Source organism: Natator depressus, chromosome 13 (genome assembly GCF_965152275.1).
Source record: "Natator depressus isolate rNatDep1 chromosome 13, rNatDep2.hap1, whole genome shotgun sequence".
Lineage (NCBI taxonomy): Eukaryota > Metazoa > Chordata > Testudines > Cheloniidae > Natator > Natator depressus.
Window position 1 is genome coordinate 30,312,411 of NC_134246.1, and position 21,514 is coordinate 30,333,924.

The 21,514-nt window shown below is 41.6% G+C and overlaps 1 protein-coding gene across 4 annotated transcripts in view; it reads right to left on the reverse strand.

The window, feature by feature from the left end:
- Positions 1-21,514, reverse strand: part of RALGAPB (Ral GTPase activating protein non-catalytic subunit beta) — a 118,070-nt gene that overhangs the window by 38,975 nt on the left and 57,581 nt on the right. For 2 of the 4 annotated variants that reach the window (XM_074970364.1, XM_074970362.1), the window contains 8 exons: positions 19,698-19,899; positions 16,918-17,085; positions 10,451-10,565; positions 9,510-9,660; positions 8,522-8,586; positions 8,188-8,320; positions 5,449-5,570; positions 2,539-2,721 (listed from right to left, as the gene is read on the reverse strand). In XM_074970364.1, coding sequence (XP_074826465.1) covers positions 2,539-2,721; positions 5,449-5,570; positions 8,188-8,320; positions 8,522-8,586; positions 9,510-9,660; positions 10,451-10,565; positions 16,918-17,085; positions 19,698-19,899 — 1,139 coding nt within the window. Of the gene's footprint in view, positions 1-2,538; positions 2,722-5,448; positions 5,583-8,187; positions 8,321-8,521; positions 8,587-9,509; positions 9,661-10,450; positions 10,566-16,917; positions 17,086-19,697; positions 19,900-21,514 lie in introns of all 4 variants that reach the window. The other 2 variants (XM_074970363.1, XM_074970361.1) reach the window with 1 other exon arrangement.

Genomic DNA, 21,514 nt, shown 5'->3' on the forward strand with positions numbered 1-21,514 from the left:
GGGAGAAGTATCATTTACAGTAGAACCTCAGAGTTATGAACACCTTGGGAATGGAGGTTGTTTGTAACTCTACAATGTTTTCTTCAGGGTTACAAACATTTCAGTTCTTTCAAAAGTTTATTTAATACAGCTTTGAAACTTTACTATGCAGAAGAAAAATGCTGCCTTCCCTTTATTTTTTTAGTAGTTTATGTTTAATACAGTACTGTACCGTATTTGCGCTTTTTTTTTTTTTGGGGGGGGGGGGGGGGGGTCTCTGCTGCTGCCTGATTGTGTACTTCTGGTTCCAAACGAAGTGTGTGGCTGACTGGTCAGTTTGTAACTCAGGCGTTCCTAACTCTGAGGTTCTACTGTGTCTTATAGAGGAAAGCCATGGAATCTACACATGGTTTACTAACACACATTGAACTCCCTTCCATCTGGGGAGCTGTAGCAATTTTTTCCCCTTGTAATCCAGGAAATTCCTGATGATATACTGGTCTTCACAAGATACTGCCTACGAATAAGGTGCCAGGCCTCTAGCAGACTTAAGAGATTAGGTGAGAGAGCTCTGCACTGCTGCCATCCCACGATAGTGGGCTCTAAAATATTTTTAAAGGGATTAAAGACCACCTCATGAATCCAGAATGAACCAACACTTGATGTGGAATATAAAGTGATGATATGAGTTAACTGCATATAGTCAATGTGTGATCAATGTTGAAAACCTTCAATGTATGAAAGAACACACACAGTCCACTGAGACCATGCTGCCAAAGACAAACAGCTCAGCCCCCAATTCACTGGGAGAAGCCATTTGGTAAAAATGAAAACCTTTTAGGAATATGTCTGCTAATGGTGTGTAAGTGCTACTTCAAAATACATATCTTCACGTTGCTGCCTTGAGATTGTGGAGCATTGGCATTGTATGTATTTGTGCACACACCTGGCCTATCTGTGGATACAAAGGGAATAATTGTTCGTGGGTGCACATTAAAAATTGGCTCAGAATGTTCAAAATATGCAGACGCAGAGACAGTGATTTAAAACACCAAAATATAAGGAGCACTGTCACCGTAACGGGTGAGCTCCTCAGCTGATGTAGGTCAGTACTTCTCCACTGAAGTAAATAGAGTAACACCGTCTGACAACCTGCCCCTCGAAGAAAACCCTACACCTCTATTTAAACCTACTCTTGCTAACCACCACCTAAGAACATGATTCCCAAACAAAACACTGTTTACAGAACATTGCTGAAGGTGACCAAAGGAATTTTGTTAAAACTGGGTGCATGTTCTCTTTTTTGCTTCTTTATGATGAGTATGGCAGGAAGTGGTGGTTTTTTCCTCCTGCTTATTTTATCTCAGAAATTTTATGGAAAGTTAGCTCTGCTCTCCTTTCAGTTTTGCTGGAGAATTAGTTGTGGGTCTCAGAGCTTGTTTACTGTGAGCTCCCACATCTTACTGAAGGGTTAAGAATGCTAGATCTTTAAGAAAGGCTTCCTTTAGCTAAAATGTTAGGCACAGAAGTTAAATGGGAGTTAACAGACAAACCAAAGAGAGACAAGGTTGGTGAGGTAATATCTTTTATTGATATTACCTCATCCACCTTGCCTCTCTAATAACCTGGGACCAACATGGCTCCCACTACACTGCATTAAATAGTTTTAAGCAATCTGACTAAAAATTCCTTTCTCCTCTCAATTATTGGACCTCCATTTCATGACTCACCACATCATTATTTTACTAGTTCTCAAGTTATCAATCTTCCAGCCTAGGCAAATGAGAGTGAGTAATGAAGGATTGTGGGACAGTGGGGAACTAGCTAGAGCCCTCACTTTTTCATTTTTGGACACTTGCGAAGATTGTTTTTAGGCACAGGTTTTTGTAAAGAAAGTGAGTGGTTTCTGTGGGTTAGTCAACTTAACTCTTTTCAAACTCACTTTCTGTTGGGGAATTTCCCTGTCTTTTCAATGAGTGCCAAAAGTTTAAGTCAGTTTGTCGATAAGGCCTGACAGAGAGGAGTCCTGTTCAAACAGATCTCTGCCTTCAAGTCCCCTCTCCACGCCCTCCCCAGGTACCCTGTTTCCCCCTTATATCTATGCCCTCTTACCTCCTGAATTTGCTTGCAGCCTCCCACAGCCCCCACCCATTCTGAGACGAGGGAACACAGCTCCATGACACCCCTTTAAGCCCCTACAATTCCAAATCCATATCCCCCCATCCTAACCCCATTTTCATAGGTCCCGTAGATGGCTCCATTTACCCCAATCCCCTATACCTTCTCCACCACCAATGCATTTCACCCTGTTCTCCTACCCCTCACCCCACTCTCCATGCCTTCTCACCTCTAGCAACGCTACTTAGAGTCAGCCAGAAGTTAGTTTATGTTTGTAGGATTTCAAGCGGACTGCATTTCTTTAAACCTGGAAATATACACATGAAAAAGTACCCAAGAACAGGTGGTTTAGGTGTGCAAGCCTTCTAACACAAAACAGCAAGAACTTAATTTACCTGTAATCTTCCCTCCATTAAACAGGAACAGCACAGATTCTCTCACCTTCTCATCCATCATGTCCGGGTGTTCAGTGAGCCAGACGCAGAGGCACTGAAATGCTGCAACAATCATGGAGTGAAGATCTCTAGAGTGGAGTGGAGCTGGACGGCTGCATTGGTACACAATGTAACTGCACACTGAACTAACAGCTCGCTTGCTGTCAGCTGAATCAACAATCACCTTCACCTAAGTAAAGCAAACAGTGGAGACACTATCAGCTGAGAATTGCTTCAGGAACTCTTTCAGAGAAGACAGAACTTGTTTTAGTGCTTCTAAATGCTAAGAAATACAAAGAAACATTTCAGGGCTGCTCTCTGACATACATGAAAACACTGTAAGTAAGACAGGTTTAATATAATGCTGATATGCAATGGAACACAAAAGTTACAGTGAAGAGATCATGCAAGAATCCTACCACAGTATGTACTGGTTTGCATCTAAAGAACAGAGGACACCAGTTGGTTTACTAGGGGACTTGCAGCAAGTTGGATTTCTGCTTAGCTTCCTTATTTTGGAACTTACAGGTTGTCAGCCCTCTCTTGCAGGTAATTGGACCTATCCACTTGTCAGAGGTTAGGGATGCCAAAACCCAGACAACTTTCTCTTTTGTGTGACTTCACTCCAACAATGGAACTCTCTGCTCTCAGTCTTCATTTAACATTGCAGCTTTCTTCCAGGAAAAGAGGAAGTGAAAGGAAAGCAGTCGGTGGAGCAGATCCTTTCAGCAGTAATTACTTTGCTTCTTCTGCCAGGCCCCTCTCTGACTAATTAGTGGAAAACTCCCCAAGATATAAATGGGAAGGAACTTCTGGCCTGGAAGGACAACCATGGAGCCAGAGCCCAAGATCTTAGAAGCTAGTGAACAGTACCATAAACTGGGGGCAAAGGTTGGCTTGATAAAGAGTTAAAGATGAAGAACTGTCCTCCTTTCTTCCCTCCTCCCAAATTGGATTGCTCTAGCCAAATCAGCCCTCTTGGATTCCCCTACTCCCTGTAATTTAGCCACATCTTAGAACATGTAACAAGGCAGACCCCGGTGCCTAGAGCAAGGAGCTAGAATTCCTGGCCTCAGACAGTACTTTGCCTGCTAGTGTATACATCTACATCATGCCTCTGGTGGTGGGGACACGGCTCTGAGCCCAGAGACAGGCAGCCTTTCCTCCACCCCAGAGCTGGATGCCACAGAGTGGGGCCGCCGTTAGAAACTGTCTCAATGACAAGCAGGTTGAAGGGCATAAGTCTGGTGCCTCCCAATTCTCCAACTATTCTGAAGGCTGTTCTCAGGCGAAATCCTCTCTAGTGATTACAACAGACTTCCCAATGGCACTCTGACAGTTATTCCCATGGTGAATTTAGATTCTCACAGAGGCTGGGATTTTTAATTTATTTACTGAGTACTAAACAGTTTTAGTGCTGTCCAAGAACAAGCTGGGGCAGATCCTAGCCAAAGAGCTTATTGTCATTTATTATGCAAGGACTTCATTGACATTATGTACATGGGGACATCTCGATGGAGGTCACTAGCTGACTACAGAAGGCGACAGCGGCACCAGAACAGTAAGGAGAATGGCTGTTCTGTGGGGAGGAGGCCTCAGGCAGTAGACAGTGCTCCACCCTCACCCAGTCCATCAAGGTCAAGAACCAGTATGCTGTACTGGTAACAGAAGGAGATGATCAGACTCATGGCTGAGGAAGAGACCCCATCTCCCCTGAAGCTGGGAGATTCAGGGCCACCACCCCTAAGAGGAGGCAACATAGGGTGCTGGTGATGGGGATCTCCCCCACCCGCCCTTCGGAAGGGGATGGAGGCATCTATCTACTGACCTGACCTGTCATCCCAGGAAGTTGCTGCCTGCCTACAGCCTGCATCCAAGACGTTACAGAAAGATTGCCAAGGCTCATCGATCTCTGTACTGCTCTCTTATTAGTGGGCACTAATAATAATAATGTCAGATGTAACACTGAGCAGATCTGTAGTGACTACAGGGCTCATGGACGCAGGGTGAAGGAGTCACACGTGTAGGTGGTATTCTCATCCATTATCACAGTTAAGGGTAAGGGCCCAGGCAGGGACAGATACATTCTGGAGATGAACACGTGCCTGCACAGATGGCATTGACAGGATAGCTTTGACTTCCTTGACCAGGGGATGGTGCTCCAGGACGGAGGACGGCTGGGAAAGATGGGGTCCACCTGCCCAAGAAGGGGAAGGGCATCTTCGCACACTGATTAGACAACCTAGTGAGGAGGGCTTTAAATTAGGTTCAAAGGGGCAAGTGACAATTGCCCAAAGGTAGGTATAAAAAAAGATGGTTTGACAGACAGCTGGAAGGTTTTTGGGGGTACCGGGAATGGTAAGTTACAATAAAAGGGGAATACAGTGGGGGGAAATCTGCTCAGGGCCTGGACTGCTGCAGGGAATGCCAAAATCCAGGCAAGTGGATTGATCCAACTACTCAACTGGGAAGAGGGGAGGAGCAGCAAGCTCATTAGCTTCAGACTGAGGAGCAGAAATACAAGTTTCAAAAAGAAAGATACTATTTCCTTATTAAAAATATAATCTGTATGTTTTCAGTTTACAAGAGTGACTGCTTCCTGGACAGAATGGAAGGGGAAAAGCAAGATGTGGCCTTTACAGAAAGAATTTTTAAATGGGCTCATTGCCCTGGTAGATTTTCCAAGGCAGTGAACTGCTCTGGAACTGGGGTGGTAGCCTTTTAAACCAAGGATTTCTCATTAAAACCTGAATGTGTTATACAATTATCTAGCCCAGGAAATCACTCCAGGAATAGAAGCAAGGCATGCTTCATATTTCAATCAGCAGAACCATTGTTTCTTTGTACAGGACCTCTTGTGGCTAGATATAATCTCTGAATTATTTAAAACCAAAACAAGTGAAACTTCAGCTCTCACCTTTGCCAATCCAGAAAGAAGCTCTAATGCAGCTAGTGAGATACTCATGTCCTGTCTCCACTGTGAGTTGAGTCTTTGTGTTACCAGGTGAATACTGCGAATCAGTAGTCCAGCTGCTGTATCTGTATTAAGAGCTAGGATATAATCCCAATACCACATCCCACAGGGAGGGAAAATAACTAAGCATTAGTAACAATAAGCAAAGCAATCCATCAGGCACAGGCCAAAGCAACCACAATAAGCACAGAAAACAAAATTACATACACCTCAGAAGCTAGCAATTTAGTGAATTTCACATGGATTAATTAATTAATTGGTTTATAACTCCAGCATGTTATATATCTAAAATCAGACTAGCCTCTACTCTCAAAGCAGACTCTCTGTATGCGTATTTTATTGGATTTGCCAGTTGAACGTCGTTAGACTAATTCATCTGAAAACACATTTTAGGTGGCCGCTGCATGCTGCATAATACTAGCTACTGCGTTTAACACTGTGGAACAGTGGAACGGCTAACAGCAGGTTTACTTTATACAGACACTTTTCGCTATAGCGTTTAGGTTTCTGTAAGAGTTCATAGTTTGAGTACCCATAACTTCAACTAATTCAGACATTAATGTGATGTACAAATATTATACAGCGTTCGACTTAAAATACATATGCTGAAAATTGCTACAGCATTTCATGGAGATTAGCTCCAGGCACCGAGAGAATTAATCCTGGAAAAAAAGATGCAACGGCACTACAATTCTTTCCAGACATTTGATTTTCCTGCACCCCAGGCTTGAAATTAAATGGCATGTTTTCAGTATCTGCCGTCTTTATAATTTCATATTTGAGGGTCATTTAGGTTGAATTTTTTAAATCTGGAATGGGGGGGAGGGGGGGAAACTGATTTCAGAAATGAAAGCTGTTGGGACTGGAGCACCCAAAAAAAAAAAAAAAAAGTTAGTGGATGCTTAGCACCCACCGGCAGCCAACTCCCTCCCTTCTTCCCCCCCCCCACGCCTCCTGTCCATCGGCAGCCACCGATCAACTCCTCCCCCTCTCTCACAGTGCCCCCCCCGACACCGTGATCAGCTGTTCCACAGTGTGCAGGAGGTTCCTGGCGGGGAGAGGGAGGAGTGGGAATGGGGCACGCTCAGGGGAGGGGGCAGAACTGGGCAGGAAGAGGCGGGGTGGGGGTGGAGCAGGGGCAGGAAGAGGCAGGGCAGGGGTTGGGGCTTGGGAGAGGGATGGGATGGGGGTAGGGGTGGGGCCTGGGGCGGAGCGGGATTTGAGCATCCCTGGGGCCCAGAGGAAGCAGGTGCCTGTGACTAAGAGGGACAGGAGAATTATGATGGAAAAAAAGGAATCTTCGTTAAGAATACGTATCACACATTTAAAAAAACCACAGCAATTCTTAGTAAGACACTCTTTGGAACACTAGTAACAGAACTCAAGTATCAGCTATAGTTAAAATTTGAAAACGGACCATCCTGATTCTTTTGAACTTTCCTTAGAGGCTCCAGATGAAAATTAAAAAAAAAAAACTGCTTTTATGAACTTCCCAAATTATGTTTCTATTTTGAACACTATATTGTGTCTGTAGAGGGTACAAGAACCCAATAAAATGAATGCTAATAGTGCTAAAACGTCTTTGGCCAAAACGTTATGGAAGTCAGTCTTTAGACTGTATCATAGTTACAGAATTCAGTAACTGATTCATAGAAAAACGGTCACTGTGAACCCTACAAACAGATACTTTGCACAAGACATGCCAAAAGCACTTGTCTCAGTGCAAACTCATACCAATTAAAACATGCATATTAAAAACAAACCCATGTGCTGAAAAAGCAGCATTCAGGTACCAATTAAGCCATTTCCAGACAAACTGAAATCTTGCACAGATACAATTCAACGGCCGACATGAAACTTAGAGCATACATTGATTTCCCCTGCCATTGAAGTCAATGGCAAAACTCATCTTCAGTGGTGTAGGACCTGGCCCCTAGAATGTACATCTTCAGTAGGCACCGTACTAAGGTGGTCTGTTCTCAGATATATCTGGTTAACATTAGTGATTTAATGAAAGACCGACAAATGGGAATCCACGCTTTCACTCAACTCAGCTGGATCACTGCATACACAGATTTAGTACAGGGTGGATTTTATTATAAGGTCAAACAAACTCCAAACTACATCAAATTAAAGCAAAACAAAATTTTAACATATTATATCAAGTGGTCTGTGTAGCTGATGTCCTGTTTTATAGGAACATAATTAATTTTCAAACCAGAATCCTTTTAACTATGATTTAAGAAGGGCAGATCATCAACTTGCATAAACTGTCACACCTACACCAAAATCAATGGAACTATGACAATTTACACTACCTGAGGATCTGCCCCAGTATCAGCGGCAAATCGTAAGAGGATCGAAAACATACATTACAAAGATAAGCAATTTATTAACTTTTCCCATTTTTCATAAGCTTTCAAGCTCATTTTACTATTATAAGATTACTAACAGAACACTTATAACAGGACTGAAAGCTAATAGATAAATACATATAGGAGCAAAATTTAGCAGTTAACACCAGATCCAAAGGGCTACCCACCATATCCATCACCTCTGGTTGAAAATATCCATGAAGGTTCATATATCTAAAGATCTCATTAAGTCAAACACAACCTGGAAAGGAGTTTTGTAAAACTGGGATATTATGGCAATTAAAAAAAAAAAAGTTTAACTCCTTACCATAATCTCTTAGAAGTGCTTGTGCTGGTCTCTCACTATCTGGAGTTGTGGGTTCTGTGCTTCCTCCGCTTGCTGTACTAATGCCACTGTTAGTGCGACGGTGGTTTTTCAAAAGGTTATTTTCGCCACCATTCTGTAGATTGAAATCAGCATGAATGAGGGAGAAGACTGTATAGGTTAGTGTTCTGCATAATTGAAAACACTCTTAGAAGATGTACTTAGAAGAATAAAAAGGCGAAACCTAACGGAATCAGCTTAGATATCTTGGAAAAGTATGTATAATACAGTAATTACAATACACTAAAAAAGTTCAGCTTTAACACAAAAAACTCACCGTTTCCATCTGACAGCCAATGGCTTCTAAAAGTGCTGAGTCTTGAACAATATTTAACATTGCTCCTGCAACATTAAAACACAGTAAGAGGTGAACTGCTTACAGTTCAAATGTGTGAAAAACAGTGTGTGCGCTGCTAAAATCTACAAAAATGTGTCAGTGCTCACTTTTATAAAAGGATCTGTTTAAGGGTTTATGATAGCCACAAGAATTTGCTTCAGACTCTGAAATTCAACACAGAGGGTGATAGACTAGCTCAGATTTTGCTGTAAATTTTAAATTCACTTGGATTGACAGAGAGGTTCTTTATGCTCCTCTCAACTCAGAAAGGCCTTTGTCTTTTAATAAAGCTTTTTTGTTTTTAAATCTTAACTCGTTTTTAATTAAAAACTCCCTGAACTCAACTCCGAAAAAGCAGTCTACTCTGCAAGCACAGAAAGTATGGAGATGGGATTTTTTATGAGCTGCACACACTATGAAACCTTTACAAGGACAAGGCACCAGACACTGATTTAAAAGGAGCTGGGCAGGGACGGTCTTTTACTATGTGTATGTACAGCACCTAGTTCAATGGGTCCTGATCTTGACTCTGTCCTCTAGGTGCTACAACAGTCCTAGTGACAGATAAACACAACTACATGTTCAGACGGCCCAATGAGCTGGCTGTGCGGACACAGTATCTATGATTCCCCATCTGTAAAATGGGGATAATACTTACTAAACATCACTGGGACAATTTTAGTTGTCTATCGGCATGCTTTCACGGTGAAAAGTGCAATGTAAGTGATTTCTTAAGCAAAAGAATTTAAGGCTAGAACTTTGTCTCTTTCCGCTTGCATAGCGGCACACAATTATTTAAGTCCTACATGATCCCTGGTAGTTTGCACAGTATTCTGCTCTATGGTATTGAGAACTCAAATCCTAGAGTTCAGGATTTTTCTTATAATCCAGCATAAAACAAATAAATAAATAAATACATTCAAATAACCTAGTATCATTTGAGTGTTGTTGGGGTCTGTTTCAGTTTGCAAAGCTCCTATTAGTATATTCACAAGCCTCAACTTCAAGGATAGGAAGGTTACTGGTTTATCATATGATGATGAGCTGTCATCATTGCTGAATTTTCCTTCCAGGACAACCTGAAGAAAGAATACATTTCCTTTAATATCAATTAGCATAGACATGGATTTGATCATCTCAGAGCACTTGCATCTGTTATTTGATTACTTTTACAATTTAAGTAATTTAACTAATCCAAAATGAAAGTATTTGACTCTCTGCAGCATTACCAACATCTGTGATGTACCATAGTATTTCCTCTGTAAGTGAAGAGCTGGATACAAGAAAGTCAGTGCTAAATGGAGCAGTTAACTAGATAGCAAAATTGGGCTTGGTATAATTGCAGCATAACAAAGAAAGCAGAGTAAGTCAAATATAACCCAATTCTCTTTCCTCAGAGGATGGAGGAACCTTGTGGATTTCTAAGATATTCAGACTTTGAATATCATTAAAGTAAACTAGCTTGACATCACACTTGAGCACAGTAATATCCTAACCTACACATTTCTTCCCTCTCTCCACAAGTACATCCCCCATTGCCATAATTTCTTACTCTGAGGATGGAGGGACATCTCTTGGGAACCCCTATGAAGGCTGTTCTTATATTAGCCAGACGGAATGCTGGAAAGCAAGGCGTGCCATCTGCTTTCAATTCCCCTACAGCCCCTGAAGAGCTGAGCTTGCTGCTTCAACAGCCCTAACAATCTGGAAGAAAGACCAAATCTGTACCCTTTTGTGCAGAGGACAAACCGCAGGACCACTGAGTCAGCTCTGCAACTTCACGTGTAACATGAACATGGATTATTTCTGAAAAATGCTTACAAAATATATAAAATAATCTCACAGAAAACAATCATGTTAATTCATTACCTCAGATTTTATGGTCCCAAAATGATGAGGGAGAGGCAACAATGACAGCAAAATATTGATAGAGGATCTTCTCAGCTCTGTAGGATTTACGTAGGTTTTAAACTTTGAGAGCTCTCTGCCAATAAGAAAAAGCATTACAAAGGTAATCAACTTTTCACAGGAGTTTGGAATTAAATTTAATTCCATACTGATTAAATTTAGAGGCACAAAAACCCTAACAAAGAGCACACAGTATAATATGGTAGCTGTTTCACTTTGGGCTTAGAAGCCTTACTTTGTGTTATCAATGATCGGACTTTGAATTCATGTATGTCATGAGTGATTTTCTTTTTAACAGAAAGGTGTATCTGTAGCTCTGGCTTCAGCATAACAACCTAGGACTTTAGAGTTTTCATTTTAGTGCTAGGCTTTAAGAATTCAAGCTTTAGAGACAGAAAGACGCTCAAGGCAAATCCTCCAACTGCAACATGAAACAGTCCAACAGCTTGATATACAATGCAGTAATCAGCGAATAAGCTCCACAGAACCATGGTAAGTGTCATGATTTCATTTTCAGTGAGTTCAAATGAAGCTTATCTACCCCAAACAAGAACACACATGCTTCCATGACTGGTTTTTAAGATGCGGTTTGAAACCCATGCATTAAGCCCTTCCAGTCTCACCACCATTTCACACCTACCATTTTCAATAGCATGTCATCTCATACTAGTCCAACAGAATGTTTTACCAGGACTAAGAGGACTAAGTATTTTATAAGGTGCCCACCCAACAGCTGAGTGTACACTCTTTGGTACTCAAGAGCTAGACAAGGAATACAGCAGCAAATATTTCCCTCTAAACCATTCACACACTATATTTTAAACTAAGGTAACCAGTTGTGCATAGGCATACAGCCACACACACAACGAGTTAGCTATATAAGGTATGGCATCTGTTGCCTAAGACCTAGAAACAGGATCTCCTTTTATGAGGGCAAGACAAATTGCCTCTTCAATCAAACTGAAGGAAAAAAGAAGCATGTGACATGGTTTTAATCTGTACTTTCCTTGTTGAGCCAGAACAAGGCTCTTTAGCCTCCACTCTAATCTAATCTAACATTCAAACCCAATGTGATTGCGCATACAATCGAAAAATAGGGGCATTTGACATTTAACCTCTTACACTGAGCTGCCCAGAAGGAATAAACACACTTCTGTGAGTAAATACGCAGATATACACTATTTCAAATATAGAGATTTGGTTAAAAGCGGTTTAAGCCCTTTGGCAAAGTCAAAGACATGCTAAAAACTGGACCCAAACAAGGGAACCCATGATTGAGAATGTGCACTTAGCCTTTTGGGGGGGGGGGGGGGGGATAACTGTGCTTCTGAATGGTAGTTTAGGAGCAATATGTACAGCAGGGAAATTCACCCCATTTTCCATTAAATGCCACTTCCTTTTTAGCAAAAAGGTGCGCCCTTTATCCTGTGCCACTTACTCTCATAGAATCATAGAAGATTAGGGTTGGAAGAGACCTCAGGAGGTCATCTAGTCCAACCCCCTGCTCAAAGCAGGACCAACACCAACTAAATCAGCCCAGCTAGGGCTTTGTCAAGCCAGGCTTTAAAAACCTCTAAGGATGGAGATTCTACCACCTCCCTAGGTAACCCATTCCAGTGCTTCACCACCCTCCTAGTGAACTAGTTTTTCCCTAATATCCAACCTAGACCTCCCCCACTACAATTTGAGACCATTGCTCTTTGTTCTGTCATCTGCCACCATTAAGAACAGCCAAGCTCCATCCTCTCTGGAACCCCCCCTTCAGGTAGTTAAAGGATGCTATCAAATCCCCCCTCACTTTTCTCTTCTGCAGACTGAATAAGCCCAGGTCCCTCAGCCTCTCCTCATAAGTCATTTCTTTTTGCCCAATCCTCCAATTTGTTTAGGTCACTCTGGACCCTATCCCTACCCTCCAATGCATCTACTTCTCCCCCCAGCTTAGTGTCATCCATGAACTTGCTAAGGGTGCAATCCATCCCATCATCCAGATCATTAATGAAGATGCTGAACAAAACCCGCCCCAGGACCGACACCTGGGGCACGCCGCTTGATACCAGCTGCCAACTAGACATCGAGCCATTGATCACTACTCACTTGAGCCTGAAAATCTAGCCAGCTTTCTATCCACCTTATAGTCCATTCATCCAAACCATACTTCAACTTGTTGGCAAGAATACTGTGGGAGACCGTATCAAAAAACTTTGCTAACGTCGAGGTATATCACGTTCACAGCTTTCTCCATATCCACAGAGCCAGTTATCTCATCATAGAAGTCAATCAGGTTGGTCAGGCATGACTTGCCCTTGGTGAATTAATGTTGACTGTTCCTGATCCCCTTCCTCTCCTCCAATTGCTTCAAAATGGATTCCTTGAGGACCTGCTCCTTGATTTTTCCAGGGACTGAGGTGAGGCTGTAGTTCCTCGAATTCTCCTCCTTCCCTTTTTTAAAGATGGGCACTATTTTTGCCTTTTTCCAGTCATCCAGGACCTTCCCCCGATCGCCACAAATTTTCAAAGATAACGGCCAATGGCTTTGCAATCACATCAGCCAACTCCCTCAGCACCCTCAGATGCATTGCATCCGGTCCCATGGACTTGTGCATGTCCAGCTTTTCTAAATAGTCTTTAACCTGTCCTTTCACCACTGAGGGCTGCTCACCTCCTCTCCATACTGTGCTGCCCAGTACAGGAGTTTGGGAGCTGACCTTGTCTGTGAAGACAGAGGCAAAAAAAGCATGGAGTACTTCAGCTTTTTCCACATCATCTGTCAGTAGGTTGCCATTCAGTAAGGGTCCCACACTTTCCCTGACCTCCTTGTTGTGAACATACCTGTAGAAACCTTTCTTGTTACCATTCCCATGCCTTGCTAGCTGCAACTAATTGTGCTTTGGCCTTCTTGATTACACCCCTGCAAACATGAGGTGGACTTTGTCATAGGTCCAGTGTTTTCTCTCTAGCTTCATAATGAAGTGTTCAGCCAAACCCTGGCAGGTGTTAAGTTTCTAGTTTGTCAAGAGCTTGTACCTCAGCCATACCATGTATGACTGCTACACTGAAAGGCCTCTGCTAGCATAAGGTACCGGTGACATTGTCAGTAGTTGTTAGCTTAGGAAGACTATGCAAGATGTGCATTATTTTGTTTTTCATCTGGCACATCTCTCTTGTTCTGTCAGATTCTAACATTAATTGTGGTACCACGGAGAACTCATACTTTCCCAAAGTCTCACACTGAGATCTGGACACGACCAGGAGACTAGCAAAAGAATGACCTGTCTGCGGTTAGCTCTGTAATAGTTCCTGCCACCTTCACTCTGACTTTATTCTTTGCATTCAAGCACAACTTTAGTCTGCTTTTCTTTATTGGAGCTCATGATAATTCTTTGGGTTTTGAAGGCTTCACACAAGTATCCATTCAACTGACATCTTGAGCTATCACTGAAGACTGCTTTCAATCAAAATATTAATGAGCTCCTGTCTGTCATAAGTGAATGGGTTGCCAGTCCGAACAAGCTCAATCTGTAGCTTTAAAATTGCCCCTTTTTGGCATTTAACAGCACCTAAAGAGTCTAGCTGGTGCTTGGTTATTTCTGGGGAAGAGACACCTCAACCCCAGATTTTGAGTGAAACAGTAAGTGATGTAGTTCTAAGGTTGCCAGGAAAAACTGGGAAAGGGCATTTGGAAGCTGTGTTATGCCCACAACACCCCTTCCTCCTCCCACCACAAACAAACCAAAAAACTTTTAATGCTCTCTTTCCATGTTTTAGGGCTTCATCTGAACCAAGCACACAGAAGGGTGCTAGTGATCTTTTAACAACCCAATTTCCTTTTCAAAATTCCTCCCATGTGTCAGGGTCAGACTTTTCTACACCTCTTATTTCAACAAGGTCCCAGGCAACCAGTGCAGAATAGTTGGCAAAAAAGTATTTCAAAGTCTTCCAGTGCCGCAAGGTGCAAATTCCAGTTACCAGTCCTGACAGATCAAATAAAGGGCAGCAAAGACTCAATCATGTTCATATATCGCTGCACTATCTCAAAAGTTGGCTGATTCGCCGATTCAACCTCACTGAATTTCTTGATCCATTCTGCAGTACTGCAGCTCCCCATCATGTGGCAGTAGGTCACAGAGAGCTGAATATACACTGGATGCATGGAACTGGTCTTGCAAGTCCTGTGCCCCTTGGAAAAGAACTACAAACACATCCATCTGTTTTTCAAAGAAGACATCTAGGTATCACTTTTAAAAGGGCAACAAGTGTTCGGGTGTGTGCTTCTATACAACAGAAGGAGCACGTGTTTTTTTTGAAATGCATGCCCTGGGACCTAATACAAGGCGAGTCTTGCCCATAGCTGGCAGTTGTCCCAAAATCTTCAAACTTTTTCTTGATGTACGCTCTCCCTCCAACCTACCAAATTCAGTTTATGAGCGCACTTCTTATACTATGTAAGGTGCCACTGAGCATGGAGTTTAACCAACTCCCCTACAGTGGTATTTTCCAAAGATTCAGCTACTAGTCCAGAGGTGGGCAAACCACGGCCCACGGGCCACATCCAGCCCATGAGGTCGTCCTGCCCAGCCCCTGAACTCCCAGCTGGAGAGGCTAGCCCCCCGCCCCTCCCCCGCAGCCTCAGCTCGCCATGCTGCCAGCACTCTGGGCGGCAGGGCTGTGAGCTCCTGCTGGGCAGCGTGGCAGGCTCTGGCCGGGCGGTGCGGCTGCCAAACATGCTGCTCTGAGCGGCATGGTAAGGGGGCGGGGAGGTTGGATAAGGAGCAGGGGGTCCCGCGGGGGAGGGGAGGGAGTCAGGGGACAGGAAGCGGTTGGATGGGGCAGAGGTTCTGGGTGGGGAGCGGTCGGGGTCAGGGAACAGGGCAGGGATGGATAGGCATAGGAGTCCCAGGGGGTCTGACAGGGGGGTAGGGGTGTGGATAGGGGTCGGGGCAGTAGATCCCGGGAGGGGGGCGGTCAGGGGACAAGGAGCAGGGGGTTGGATGGTAAGAGGTTCTGAGGGGGCAGAGACCAGGCTGTTTGGGGAGGCACAGCCTTCCCTACCCAGCCCTCCATACAGTTTTGGAACCCCAATGTGGCCCTCAGGCCAAAAAGTTTGCCCACCCCTGTACAAGTCAGTACTCTTTGTCTCCCCATTGATGCCTGAAAATTATCAAGACCAAAGTAAAAAACAAGGATTTTGTAATCAGTTATTTTGATTATAATTCATTGTGTTATGTAATGTATGTTATGTAACTATGTGCATACCAATTATAGATTGACTCAAGTAATTTCTGGCTGGATGCTGACATCTTAACCAGTGCCTCATTACAACTCTTTTGGTAGAATAAAGCAAGCTGATAATCAGTACCACTGATTCACGTTTGTTTGTTTTTTTGCCAATGATGGCAAATCAACTTAAGTGCTCCTTCCATTTGGAGTCATTGGTAATATTCAAAAAATGAATTGGGTATGATGTTCTGAGCACTACCTGATAACACAGCCTTGTCAATTGAGGGCCACAATTCAACTTTGTGAGGACTGCATGTCTGACTTGTCTGTGTTAAAGAATAATTTTTTAAACGTTGATTTTTAAACATGTTCTTGAATACATATCTAGATAATAGTTCTAGGTTTGTCATGTTCAGTACCATGGGTAAGAAAGGGTTTTCGAATGATACCCAACTCAACTTATTTCCAATGCTGCATTATCAAAATGACCAACCATAACACCTGGAGCAGGGAGCTAGGGGACAAGAACATGATGTTCCTTGGAAAGGTAACATGCTAGTATTGGGTCAAAACCCCAACAACATAATTAGTTAAAGCTAGGTTTGGAAGGATTCAATTTTTAATTGGTAAATGTCAATTTCACTGTGCACACACAAACAGACAATAAATATTTCCAGCAATATTAATAGAAATTTACAGATTGGCAAAGTACAAAAAATACTGTTTGAGAACTTATTAAAGTTGATTTAAGGATATTTCCTTTGTATATTTTGACATGCGATGTTGGCAATTTGTGTTTTAACTTTTATAAAGCTTTAACATTTTGAATCTCAACGTATAGCGTCATTAAATTATTATTGCCTGACTCCCTTACTGGCTGAGCCGCCCATAATTTCCCAGAAATGTGAAAACTTAAATCATTAAAAATAAAAAATGCTTTAAAATAAATATTGATATTATCCATCAAAATTATATTTTAAAAAAAATCAAATCTGCCAAGCCTTGTTAAAGGAAAGGAAATGCAAGAGGCTGTGTGCACTATGGTTACTGTTATAAAGCCAGAGTCATTACCAAGCACTAATGTTGCTGTTTAACCTAGATTTACTGGGTCAGTGACCCTCAGGGTACCGTTTTGAATGCACTAGTGAAAACTATTCACAAGTAACATGTCAAAAGAAAAATTGTGACATCTACATGAAAAAAGTATTTACCTGTCAGGTAGAATCGTTTCAAGGGCAGAAATGAAGTAAGGAACCACCACATCAATCCCTTTCAGGTCACAGCAGAACAATGGAGGAGAGTTGAGAATAATGCTGGCCAGCACTGGGTGGCAAATGAAATCTGCTATCTGCAAACCCTGAATTAAAAGCATGTAAAATCTGAAAGAGAAAGACAGGATTAAATGGTTTGTACAAAAAGAGCCTTTGCATTAGCAACTACACTGGTCATTAGTCAATACCTATTTTTAATCTTTTAAATTAAAATACAGACCAAAATTTTTCAATAACCAGGAGCCTACAGTTATGCTCCTGAATCCATATGAACCAAAGGGTGGCATTTTCAAATGCTCCTAAATGACTTAGGAGCACATATTCCCATTGACTTCAGACTGCAAACTCTGATGGAGTAATATACCCATATCAAAGAATTTCAGCTTTGATTTCTGGAAGTTCATATATTGGAAGATGATGTTAGTCACAAATATAGCACAGGTTAGAGTCTTACCAATTTTGTTTAAATTTGTGTTGTTCACACAGTAAGGATGCTAACAAGGCCCCGGTCTTGTCTTTTTCAGCATAGGTAAATATTGTAAGTATGAAATTTCTTAGTAGAATTTCAGATTTTTACATATTTGTTTCTACTAACATTTAGGAAACTAAAGGAAAAAGTACAAAGCATTCTACTTTCCATTTTATATTGCTAAATTAAGAACGAGCAACATGCAAATAAAACTCTAAATATAAAAAACCTAATTTGGTTTAAATGACTACTTTTATCCAGCCTGCGATATTTTCTATTGAGTCCTCATGCAAAGGTTTTGGTTTTGCCATTCCTGCTTTTAAAAAAAAATATTTCCCTCCCACCTGTTGGTTATGTGAATCTTTCGCAGAATACAAAGTGTACAGTGCTCACTTTATATTATTTTTATTACAAATATTTGCACTGTAAAAATGATAAAAGATATAATATTTTTCAATTCACCTCATAGCACTATGGTACCTGTATCTCTTTATCATGAAAGTGCAACTTACATATGTAGAACTTTTTTGGTACATAACTGCACTCAAAAACAAGAAAAAGTAAAACTTTAAAGCCTACACTTAGTCCTACTTCTTCGCTAAGACAAACAAGTTTCTTTACATTTATGAGAGATAATACTGCCCGCTTCTTATTTACAATGTCACCTGAAAGTGAGAACAGGCATTGCAAGGTATTTGTGTGCTAGATATGCTAAACATTCGTATGCCCCTTCATGCTTCGGGCACCATTCCAAAGGACATGCTTCCATGCTGATGATGCTCATTAAGAAAATAATGCATTAATTAAATTTGTGACTCAACTCCGTGGGGGAGAATAGTATGTCTCCTGCTCTGTTTTACACATATTTTGCCATATATTACGCGTTATGGCAGCCTCAGATAATGACCCAGCACATGTTGTTTGTTTTAAGAACACTTTCACTGCAGATTTGACAAAAATGCAAAGAAGGTACCAATGTGAAATTTCTAAAGATAGCTACAGCACTTGAAGCAAGGTTTAAGACTCTGAAGTGCCTTGCAAAATCTGAGAGGGATGATGCATGAAGCATACTTTCAGGAGTCTTAAAAGAGTAGGACTCTGATGAGGAAACTACAGGACCTGAACCAAACCAAATCAACCTTCTGCTTTTTTCATCATCGGAGTTAGATGCCAAAAATGAATATGCGTTGGTCCGCACTGCTTTGGATTGTTATTGAGCTGAAGCAGTCACCAGCCGGACACATGTCCCCTGGAATGGTGGCTGAAGCATACGGGACATATGAATCTTTAGAGCATCTGGCATGTAAATATCTTGTGACAGTGGTTACAACAGTGTCACGTGAACACCTGTTCTCACTTCCAGGTGACACTGTAAACAAGAAGTGGGCAGCATTATCTCCTGCAAACGTGAACAAATTGGTTCGTCTGAGCGATTGGCTGAACAGGAAGCAGGACTGAGTGGACGTGTAGCCTCTAAAGTTTTACACTGGTTTATTTTTGAATGCAGTTTTTTTTTGTATATAACTCTACATTTGTAACTCCAACTTTCATGATAAAGAGATTGCACTAGAGTACTTGTATTAGGTGAATTGAAAAATACTATTTCTTTTGTTTTTTACAGTGCAAATATTTGTAATCAAAACTAAATATAAAGTGAGCACTGTACACTTTGTATTCCGTGTTGTAATTAAAATCAATATATTTGAAAATGTAGAAAACATCCTAAAATATTTAAATAAATGGAATTCTATTACTGTTTAACAGAGCAATTAATCGCATGATTAATTGCTTGACAGCCCTAATCACAATGGTTCTGGAAGAGAACATCTCATGAGATTTCCATATTCAAATTTAAGCCTACGTGGCTTCATTATTGCAAAACTGGAGACTATATAGGAACATCTTTCAATGTCTAATGCACAAATATGCCTTGTGTCTGTGTAGTAAAAAAATTTTAGTCTTATAGTGGACAAGAGAAAAGATTACCATGGAAGAGCCAAATAAAGCCATCAGAAGAAAGGGATATATTCTGCATCCTCAAGAAAACCCCGATATAACTGAGTTGATGAGAGAGGGCAAGAAATCCCCCCTTGATTAAACAGAGGTTCCTAGATGCAGCATCTTTAAAGACCAATTATCCATTGATTAGCATTACAAGATTCAGGACCAAACTGGATGCTGTTTACGCAAAATAAATTAGATTGTCACCACAAAATTATAGCAATAAAGCAACCGGAAGATACTTTAGTACCGGGATAAGTAAGCTGGCAGTATATCCTCCCCAGTCTTCTTGCTACAAAATATCCTACATAGCGTTCCACATGCCTCTGCTCTTCCTGCTTCATAGTTATCAGGAAATTCACTTGCATCAAATGTGGAATTGGAAGTCATGGTGTCTGTGGACATTTGTGATCCTTTCCGACGAAACTCCATGCTAGCTTGGGTTGCTATAGCTGGAAAGAGAAAAAGTAAAAGTTTTCATTGTGTTTTGTCAACATACAAAACAGGCTCATGGGATCCAGGACACAAAGATCACGTCAAATTTAGTGATTATGATGAAGCTGCTAGTTCACTGTATTTGAATCAATGCCTGTATTTAAAAACCTGTTTCAGGGTATTTGATTTCTTCCCTAACACAGGAGTGCTATTAATTCTTCAGACCCTATGTATGGGTATAGTCACCCTCAGCATTGTGTACTGAAGAAGAGTACACTTACACTGAGTATGTGCGTATTGGTGCACATCAGACTAATTCCCTGCCTTGTGCACAAAAAGATCCACCATTCCACTCATCTCACTTCCTGCTCCCCTTCCCCTTTAGAAAATTAGACATTCTAATTTCCCTTGCCATCTCCTAAGATATCTTGTCACTATCTGAAGTTGTTCCATCCCCCTCCCGCCTCCCCAAAAAAGCAGATGACTACTTTTATGCTTCCTGACTCCCTGATCTTTTTGACTGCCTCTTGAGTACAGAGCTACTCTGGCCCAGCTTATCCCTCTGGCCTCTACTGTTGAAGCAAGTCACCTGCCTATTTCCAGAAGTCAGGAAGAGGACAGGACCCATATCAGAGTGAAAGGGACGGCTGCAAGAGAGGTGGGATATGTCTGAATGTGTTGAAAGTTGCTGTTGTGATCTGGTCCCTCCACCACACAGTGCCTGTAATTGCCATGGAAATCTTTGAAGTTAGCCAGTCCCGGGTGTCAGCTACCAGAAAACTGGGCAGTTGCCTAGTGGCTACTTCATAGTATTAATGAAAATTTTTAAATACACTCTTCAACATGCCCTACAAACATTTCTAAACTATCAAAATGGCTTTGGATAGCCCCATGGACCTAAGTGAGGTTGGCCATTCTTTAGCATTGTTTTCTTTTCCTGCAGAATATATCTGTGAGTGACATAACTAATGTAGTTTATGAATTCCTCTTAGAGATATTCCTAGCCCTTATGTCAGTGCCATGTGCACAACATGGAGAAAGCTAGTCACTTTGCTTGCCCCATTATTTCCTCTGGAGTGGCAGCCAAGAAGGATACTGAGTACTCCCTGGGCAACAGGAGAGACACTTCCCTGTGGGATCCCCAAAGACTGGAACAGCACATTGCTTGTGATTTTTAGGAAAGGCAATCATATGCCAGTATTACTTCAAAAACCATACAGGCTGGTTTGGTTTTGTGTAGGAACACATCAGAATTCCACCAGTAACAGACACAATTTAGGGCCTGGGATGCTGAGTGGGGGGGGAGAAAAAAAAATCAGATTTGCAAAGGGTGAGGAGTTTGAAGTCATACAAACAGAAGTCCTGATTATGCTTTGCCAGTTACATTATTTACAAATTGTATGGAGAGTTAATTTTTAGAAAGTTCCTAACAAAAGTCTTTACTCAGTTTTTCTTTTTAAAATTCTTGGTGTAAACTATTTGATGTTTGTTACCTTAAAGATTTTTATGGCATAAGTGGCAAATAAGCACAAATCTTTATGCATCTTCCCATGAGCCATTTTTGTCCTAAATAAGCTATCCAGCAATATAGTATAGTTGGAAAAAAAACACTACATGCACAATGCATACAAA